Source organism: Mus caroli, chromosome 2 (genome assembly GCF_900094665.2).
Source record: "Mus caroli chromosome 2, CAROLI_EIJ_v1.1, whole genome shotgun sequence".
Classification (NCBI taxonomy): domain Eukaryota; kingdom Metazoa; phylum Chordata; class Mammalia; order Rodentia; family Muridae; genus Mus; species Mus caroli.
In genome coordinates, this window is record NC_034571.1 from 155,914,762 (window position 1) to 155,924,566 (window position 9,805).

Consider the following 9,805-nt stretch of genomic DNA (forward strand, 5'->3'; position numbering starts at 1 on the left):
GCGTGAAATAATAGAGAAGTACTGGGTACGGTGCTTGTCACGCACTGAGTGCTTAGTAAGTTACAGCTGTTGTTTCTGAGTATATTAGCTGAAGCATTTTTCAAAGCTAAATCTTAACTCTTTAACTACAATTAGGTATTCTTAGCAGGAATATTGCTTGGGGTGCTTAATTTAGGAAATATCACAGTTACAGACAGAAAATGTCAGAAATACCATGTTAGGAAGAACAACAAGCTAACTGATTTTTTTTTTTTTTTTTTAATTCTGTTTAGATATGGATGTCTTCAGCAAAGAACTTGGGAATTTCCCTCTAAAGATCCTTTCTCGTGCTATCATCTGGTTGAACTTTTAACTGGCACCATTAGACACTTGGATTTTTGTCATCCTGATGTAATGAACCTGAGCAGGTTTCACAGAACCAGCGTGATCCTGAGGGAGGACCTTACCTGCACTTCTCCGCTAACGCAGATGGTCCTGCAGGGAAGGGCTGCCGTTTCCACTGACTTGTGGCTTGTTCTCAGAGTGAGCGTGTGCTGAAGAACTACATTGAGTTCTGGAGCTGTGGTCATGCTCTTTTGAAGAAATCCTGTGTCTCTGGGGCAGGGCAGAGTCACAGTTTGAGCTGAGCTGAGCAGCTGGAGGCTTTAGAAAGGAGCCCCGTCTCCTTCCGATTCTGTCAAGTTTTACACTGTGGATCCTTTAAGATTTTCCTTTTTTTTTTCTTCAGTCTAAGAGCCACATGTATGTTAGGCATGTGCTCCGTCACCGAGCTACATAAGAATGTAGCCTTCGTTACGTTTTTATTATCAGATAGTAACAAATTGTTCCCATAGTTTCATGGCTAATGAATGTTAAAGCATGGAATACTGCGGAGAGCTTATCTGTGAGGAATGAGAAGCAGAAGGCATGGGAAAACCGCAGTACACGTGTGCTGAGGGAAAGAGTTCTGTACCCAGAAAAACTCACTCCAGCCTGAGCCGACATGAAGAGATCCCTGCACAGATGCTCAGTCTAGTATTTCAAAGAGGCCTGTGGATGTCAGTAACAGCACCTGCTAACAGTGGCTAACTACGGAGGCACGCACTGACAGGCTAATATGTCTTCCCCAGGTGGACAGTTGACTTGACAACGGTTGGTCTGGGCAGTTCCTACGGTCAAACGATGGTTATGTTAGTTTCAAGTGTCACGCCCCTTGACAGGATCCAAGCAGGGCGGAAAGTGACAAGTGAAAATGGACAGCCTTGTTTGCTTGTCTTACCTAGAAAGAAAGTCTCGAGAATTCTAGCCATACGCTGGCCAGATCTAGTTAGATTCCTGCTGCTGGTTCATTCACCAGGAAGAGAAATGGCACAGCCTATCTAGATTTGTCCTAATTGAGGGTTATTTTAGCAAGGAGGAGAGGGCGCTGGTTGGATCTTCCCTGCTTGCTCAACAGTTGTTTTCTGTGATAAAACAGTGCTTGAAGCTCCTTGGAGCGACTTGATTCCTCTTCAAGTGTAAGGAATTCATGTGCTCTGCATTCATAGATAATACTTTCTGGTTTTTGTTTGTTTGTTTGTTTTTTGTTTTTTTCGAGACAGAGTTTCTCTGTATAGCCCTGGCTGTCCTGGAACTCACTTTGTAGACCAGGCTGGCCTGGAACTCAGAAATCTGCCTGCCTCTGCCTCCCAAGTACATCATTTCTTGATAAAGATGGCCACCACTCCCGGCTTCTTTCTTTTTTTAAAGAAATTTTTAAAATCTACTTTGACATTGAGGTAATTTCTTCTTGGCAGTGACAAAGCTCTGTTATTTTGACATCTAAGGCCACATTTTTCTTTATTTTGATTTTCTCTTCACCAAGATAGTGTGTAGAAACGGTGTGTTCGTGAAATTTATTTATTCTTTTTGTTTTTTTAGTTTTTTGAAACAAGGTTTCTCCTTGTAGCCCTGGCTGTCCTGGAACTCCCTCTGTAGACCAGGCTGGCCTTGATCTTACAGAGATCTGCCAGCCTCAGCCTCCTGCTTGCTGGGATTAAAGGTGCATGCCGTCCCCACCCAGCATGTTTGGGAAATTTAAGAGATGATTTTTCTCATATCACTGAATGCTGCCCGGGGTATTAATGAAAGAATGTCCATAAGGTTCTAGCGTGTTTCCAGTGAGCACCGTAGCTGTCTGGTAAGGGGGTTTGCATTTTTGTTGTTGTCATCTTGTGAAGAAGGCAGTTGAGGCACAAGGAGCCAACTTAGGCTATAATAATGTGTATCGGCAGTGGGTTGCAGTCTGCCCTCTTCAGATTCTAAACCTCTTGTTCTTGTAGCACCTACACTGAATGAACATAGAACCTTGCTTTTGATAAGCTTTTTGGGGAAGATGAAACACGAGGCAAAAAAGATTTGAATGTGCACTGTTCATCTGATTCTGGCACGGAAGAGACTTAGGTTTTCATGAGATTCCATGTTTTAAGCCTTGCCGCACATGAGAGGAATAAAGACAGAGAGACTGGTAATAGAGTGGCCATAGAAAACACACATGTGTATTGTGTTGCTGTGAAGGGAAAACGAGCATCGCATTCAGACTGCATGGTTCAGATCATAGCAGCACTTCCACAAGCGTGGGTAATTCATGTGATTGTGCCACACCTGGCCTTGCCTCTCGGTGCCTTATGAATGGCCTCCTTCCCCCAAACGCAGGTCTTATGGCAGTGTGTACAAGGCTATTCATAAAGAGACTGGCCAGATCGTTGCAATCAAGCAAGTGCCCGTGGAATCGGACCTGCAGGAGATAATCAAGGAAATCTCCATCATGCAGCAGTGCGACAGGTAAAGCCTCGGGTCCTCTGACAGACAGGCTCGGCCAGCCTGCCGCCTACAGACTGATCTGCTGAGCCGACTCAGGAGGGCGGGGCTGGGAACCGCAGGGCATGTTCTTTCTGAAAAATAGGAGAAAGCATGTATGCTTTTGTAGCTAATTCAGTTTCCATTTTTGTATATTTCCTTCATCAGTCAGACCTTTTAGAGGTCTCTCTTACTTCCTATTGCACAGGTAGCTAAGATAATTCAAATACTTTTTAGCTCCAGAAACCATAGCATAGCAGATTGGTGTATAAAAAAGAGAATATTTGCTTAGGTACTCTTTCTTTTTTGCCGTTAAGAGTGATTCGGGTCAAGAGTACTTAAGTGTTTTATTTTTGAGGAACTAAGATTTGTCAAGCTCTAAGCAGGAAGTTGGCCCCAAAGTCAACCACAGAAGAGCACGTGATCTGCCCTGAAGTTCCATGACAACTTGCTGGTTGATGGAGCAGGCCTGGGCTCTGCTCTGTTAGATGTACAAGTACAGTGATGGAATGTGCCAGGTCCTGGAGTTTGGGGTGCGGGCGAGGGGCCGGGGGGAGCATGGTCGGTTGCTCCAGGCCAGTCTGGGCAGATGAGTCTGTTACCTCCTGTCCTCGTGTTCCTCAGGCTTCGGCGGTAGACTGGGCAGTGCATCTTGTTACTTTGCAGCGATCTCAGATCTCGCTGACTTTGAAGTGCAGCTGCTGCTCATCTGCCTCCGCTTTATTTACTTCTTTCTCTCTTTGTGGTTACTGTCTGTATGGTGACTTGTACCGCACAGACTCCTCCACCCTGCCCCACAGCTGGATCGGTGGAATTAAGTTAGCAGGTTTTCTTCTTAGCCACATGGTGGACTTACTCGAACTCTCTTTAGTTGGTGAATGGGGACTGTATCTAGATAGAGTATGGAAATGCTTCTAACTAAAGATTTGACTTTTAAAGATTTATATATTTTTACTTTTTATGTGTATGCCTGCATGTATGTATGAGGCCCACATGTGGGCCTGAAGCCTGTGGAGGCTAGAAGATGGATGGTATCCAATCCCCTGGAATTGAGTTACAGACAGTTGTGAGCTGCCATGTGGGTGCTGGGAGCTGGGTCCTCTGCGAGAGCATCATGTGCTAAGAAATGATGTGTGAAGGTCTCTGTGTCAAACTGAATTAAAAGAAGACAGGGCAGAGTCATTGTGTCCTGGCAGTTTTGTCTGTTTGCTTCTTTGTTTTATTTTTATGTCACTGTCTTTTGAGTAAAGGGAGGGTTTAGGGACCTTTGTCTGGCTTACTAGAAAAATCGGCTGGAGGAAGAGCGTCAGTAGGTTTCCTCTGTTCTCTGGGAGTTGACAGCCCAGGCATGAGCAGTGCAGGAAATCTTAGCCGGGGCAGTACAAGGCTGCACAGCTCTTATCCCAACAGTAAAGCCAGTGCCTACAGAGGAGAGGGAGCAGAGCACCCGGATTGGGAACTCACTTACCTGTGCTTTCACGAATTCTCATTTTATGTGCTGTGTTTTCTTTGCCACTGGCATATGTCCCAAGGATGAAGGGGCGTTTGCAATCAAAAGTCAAGGAAGCCAGGATAGTTTTAGCTTCTTTTGTTGCTCTGCAACCCGGCTTTCAACAGTAGTCCAGCTGCTAATGGCACGGGTGTGGAGACAGCGTTCATTTTCCTGAGATGCTTGGCTTCTCACATATTTCTTACTTGGTGTCTCTCAGCAAATTTAAGACCAAGGGTTCAGATTTGATGCTAAGTAGTCTGTCTGTCTTTATACTATACAGTGATGATCTTGTTCCTCCCAACTATATCATGGCTTTTGTAAAAAAAGAAAGAAGAAAGATTACTTTACGTCACTGTTACGGATCCCTTGGGGTATCTGTCCCTGGCTCACTGGGCGTTTGCCTGTGTTTGCTTTGCTGGTTTATAGCTTAGCTTCCCCTTTCTTACGCTGTTTTTTTTTTTTTTTTAATTTAAATTTCATGTCTGTGTATCAGTTGCATGCCTGGTGCTAGAGGACAAAAGAGGACATTAGGTCCCTGGAACTAGTGTTACAGACAGTTATGAGCCACCATGTGGGGTTGGGAACCAAACCCATGTCCTCTAGAAGATCAGCAAGTGCCCTTAACAGCTGATCCATGTCTCTACTCCCAGGATATATTAACACTATGTATTAACCATTCCTCTAACATGTTCTGTGGACTTGTATTTAGTATGTGGTAGGCTGTTATTTCTTAGGTTCCCTCATGTTGGCTGCTCACGTACCTCATGTCTCCTTTATCAGGTCCCTGTTCATAGCTAATTTTTTGAGAGTCTGTGATTCTTTTCTGAAGAAAAGTTATACACTTAGAAATACAGTTCCCTTGGTTTGAATCTGCGTATTACTCTTAGGAAAAGCTATCGCTTATCTTCTTCTCGAGAGATTGCTTTTGTTAGTCCTAACTAGAAATAATTCGTTTTTATGAAATGAGAAGTTACTTTCCATGCATTGAACAGAATGAATTAAAATGTTTGACGAACATTCCACTGAATTGTATTGTGTCTCTTTCCAGCCCTCATGTAGTCAAATATTATGGCAGCTACTTTAAGAACACAGACCTGTGGATTGTTATGGAGTACTGTGGGGCTGGTTCTGTATCTGATATCATTCGGCTGCGAAACAAGACGGTAAGCTTACCTCCTAGGACGGGGCTGAGGGAGAGCAGTTTCTCCAGCTTCTTCTGGCCTTTTGTGCTTCTACACACGGAGAAGTGACTGTCATTTTCCCTTTTCCTTGGGTCTCTGCTCTCTTATACTCACCTCCCCCAACCTCAAACAAGGAGAATCTCAGTGTGGTCTCTTACCTTTGATCCCTCTGGCTCAGCCCGAGTGCTAGGTCCCGGGGTCAGCCACCTTGCTCGATTCCCTTCTAACCGTGGCAGCTTGATACTGACTTGTTCCAGTGGGTTTTGCTTATTTCTTATTAGGCGAAACAGCTGTCAAACCATGGTTTGGGGATGAGGTTTCATTCTTTTATAAGGATTTAGTGGGGAAGAGTAAGTAACCTGGAACTGACAGTGTAGCCTAGGCTGGCCGTGGACTCACTCCTCCTGTGTCATTCTCCCTACCATGCCTGGCTGCTTTAGAGTGACTTTTAAAAAATACTTTAAAAATTTAAAGGTTATGTGATAGCAATTTCTGAATCTAATGATAGGTTAATACTAGCTTATTAGTCTATATGACTTAATTATTATTTTGCTGTGTGTTACATAAGAACCATTTAGTGTGACCACTGCCAACCACAGATGACTAGAAGTATTGTTTCAATTTGAAGAAATATGACCACAGAAAGACATAAAAAGTGGCCGGGCAGTGGTGGCGCATGCCTTTAATCCCAGTACTTGGGAGGCAGAGGCAGGTGGATTTCTGAGTTTGAGGCCAGCCTGGTCTACAGAGTTGAGTTCCAGGACAGCCAGGTCTACACAGAGAAACTCTGTCTTGAAAAACAAACAAATAGACATAAAAATTTAATATTTCTCATGATAGAACCAATCTTCAAAAAAAGAGAAAAAAGATAACAGTAGACTGATCATACTGTTGTACTAAGTGACGTTGCCCAGGCTGAAACCACAGACACTGCTTGCTCTCTTGGCCTGGGTGTGTTCTGATGTGGATCTCAGCCTCTCATGTTTTATAAACGTTGTCTACGTGGGGGTGGGGAGGGTAGATGCCAGGAAACTAGAACGGGGCCCACATGAGGCAGTAAAATTTTGACTTTAAGCAGAAAATTGCCCTATAATTAAATCTAAGTAGATGGTAGCTATATTTAACCCTGAAGTCATGATTGATTGGGGAATCTGACCACCTGTGAGACATTTGAAGTTCCCGGTTCTGTTCTTTTGGGAGTCATTGTTGAGGTTCGCTTGCAGGAACATTTCCCCTGCTGATCATTAATGCTGAGATAACGTGCTGGTCGTTCCACTGTTTCCTCCGAGTTTCATTTTTGTCCTTGTTTTGATGATTTCTCTCCTTACTAGTCCTCGTTCAGCAATTTCAAGTCTTAGAATAAAAGTGAAAGAAAGTAGTGCCCGAAGTGCAGGCTGCTCCTTCTGATCCTGGGTCCCTGTGTCCACTGCTTACTCCCAAATGTGACTTGGTTATCACACGGGAACTGTGTGAGGGTTTGATGGGATCTGTTTAGGACTTGAGTCTGCTCAGAGATCTGTGCCAGCCTCCAGCACTGACATTCTAGAGCAATTTCATTTCCCACTCTTGATACCAGGGTAAACAATAAAAGCCAGGATTTTTTTTTTTTTTAAAGATCTATTTTATTTATATGAGTACACTGTAGCTGTCTTCAGACACACCAGAAGAGGGCATCAGATCCCATTACAGATGGTTGTGAGCCACCATTTGGTTGCTAGGAATTGAACCCAGGACCTCTGGAAGAACAGCCCAAGCTCTTAACTGCTGAGCCATCTCTCCAGCCCAAAAGCCAGTTTTTAATGGGCATGTATCTGTAACAAGGAAGACTGCATCGTATGTTAGATTATAACAGAGAACGACCTAGGCATGGCGAAGGAAAGGCTTCTGCTGTTTTGATAAGTGACATTTGGGCAAACTGAGGAAGGCCTGCAGTTCAGATAGATGTAGGGAGGGGGAGCCTCAGGTAGATAGACCAGGCAGGTGAGATGAGCCAGGGGACCAGAGCTCGGGCTCGGAGTTCACAGGGAACGGACCGGAATGGGAAGGACAGAGCGAGGTTGAAGCAGCTGTGTGTCCCAGAGTTTGGATGTAGCTTTTCTCTTTTTTCCTATTTGATGTTAACAGGCCTGAGACATCTTACTGTTTTTTGTTTTTCAGTTAACAGAAGATGAAATAGCTACAATATTACAATCAACTCTTAAGGGACTAGAATACCTTCATTTTATGAGAAAAATACACCGAGATATCAAGGCGGGAAATATTTTGCTAAACACAGAAGGCCATGCCAAGCTTGCAGACTTTGGAGTTGCAGGTCAACTTACAGTAAGTGGAAATGGGGACTGGTACCAGTACTTTAGGCTGTGTCTTGAGAAGCCAATTCCAATAAGTGACTTTATTTATTTGTGTGTGTGTGTGCATGCCTGTCGACTCATGTGCACATTTGTGTGCTGTGGAAGCCAGAGTTTATGTTGTTTGTGGTAGTTGATCTCCACCTTCCTTTCTGAGACACTGTCCTTCACTGGTCATTGATTCAGATAGGCTGACTGGCTAGTGAGCTCCAGGAGTCCGTCTGTGTCTGCCCACCAGTTAGGGGTTGTGGGAGCATGCTGTAGCATCCTGCGTTGTGTGGAGCTGGAGAACTGTACTCAGCTTTTCAGGGATACATGGCAAATGCCTTACTGACAGAGACATCACTCCAACCCCAACTTTCTCACTTTTTAAACATATCATACTTGATTTAATTGTGTCAGTACGAATTTGTGGGATTTATGAGTACAGTATCAAAGAGCGAATAGGATCTTAGATCTTTTCTGGAATCCGGGTTCCATGTTTCAGTCCTCCTAAAGAAATGAAAACTACCATAAGAAATGAGCCTTAGTTTAAATCTGATACATCAGGTACATAAAAGCTTCACTAAGCCAGACTGCTTTCCTCCAGCAAGGCAGAGATTCCTCCTATCTGCTTCCAAGCAGCTCAGCTGCTGCGCTAGAAGCCTCCTGCCTGTTCAGTGTTGGCTCTTGATTTTCCGCCTGTTCGCCGGTGCTTGCCAGTGAGAAAGAAAACTGTTCAAAACAGGGGTGGAGGGTGGGGGTGGCATGGGAGGTGGAGGGGTAGGGGGTTGGGGGTGGTGGTGCTGGTGGTGGTGGTGTGGTGAATGTGAAAGTCTAGGAAAATGCAAACAGTTCTACAGTTAAGCCAACCGGTTTCCTGGGCAGTACAGGGAGAACTGGGTCTCATCCTCCCCATGCCCCTTTTCTCCCAGCTATATATAGACCTTTTGTTTTATTTTATTTGGAGACAAGGTTTCACTCTGTAGCCCTGGCTGGTCTAGAACTCTGAATGTAGACCACCAGGCTGGCCTTGATAGAAATCTGCCTGCCTCTGCCTCCCAAGTGCTGAGACTAAAGGCCGGTGCCACCATGCCTATCTGACTTTTTAACTTGAGGCAATGTTCAGTTTCTTGTTTCTTTGGCCGCTTATACTTCTGGTACTTTATGCAACTAAGAAACTATGACCTTGTGCGAGATCTTTTATGTGTTTAGTGGTCTCAGATCCAACATTTGCTTTGAGATCTGAGTTAATTTTCATGCCCTGAGGTCGGTACCCCAGAAGAGGGCATCAGATTTCATTACAGATGGTTGTGAGCCACCATGTGGTTGCTGGGGTTTGAACTCAGGACCTCTGGAAGAACAGTCAGTGCTGCATTCTTTTGTCTATTGGTAACTGGCCATTGATCTCTCTTTTTTTTTTTAAAGATTTATTTATTTAATGTGTGTGAGTATATACTGCTGCTGTCTTCAGACACACCAGAAGAGGGCATCAGATCCCATTACAGATGGTTATGAGCCACCATGTGGGTGCTAGGAATTGAACTCGGAACCTTTGGAAGAGTAGGGACATATGTCATCATGTTGCTGCCCCACTGTTACCTTTTACGATGGTTGGATGCAAGCCCTTTCACTTTGTTCTCATCCTTCAAGATTGGTGTGGCTCTCGGGGACCCTGTGTTTCCCCTGAGGTTTAGATTACTGGGTTAGTTTTGCAAAGAGATTGTTGGCATTTTGGTAGACACTGCACTGAGTCGTGGGTCAGCCTTGAAGTATCACCATGTTAGGATTCAGCCCTGAAAGACGAGGACGACTTTTTGTTTACTTAGATCTTTTATTTTTCACTGATGTTATATTGGTTGCACAATCCATATTTTGCATTAGTGTGGTTAGTTTATTCTTTTTTTTTTTTTTTTTTTTTTTTTTTTTGGTTTTTCGAGACAGGGTTTCTCTGTGTAGCCCTGGCTGTCCTGGAACTCACTCTGTAG

The 9,805-nt window shown here is 44.2% G+C and overlaps 1 protein-coding gene across 1 annotated transcript in view; it reads left to right on the forward strand.

Annotated features, from left to right (window-relative positions):
- Stk4 (serine/threonine kinase 4) overlaps positions 1-9,805 on the forward strand; it is an 83,407-nt gene that overhangs the window by 7,387 nt on the left and 66,215 nt on the right. Inside the window, exons 3-5 of the mRNA XM_021149719.2 lie at positions 2,674-2,802; positions 5,358-5,472; positions 7,648-7,812. Coding sequence (XP_021005378.1) covers positions 2,674-2,802; positions 5,358-5,472; positions 7,648-7,812 — 409 coding nt within the window. The remainder of the gene's footprint in view (positions 1-2,673; positions 2,803-5,357; positions 5,473-7,647; positions 7,813-9,805) is intronic.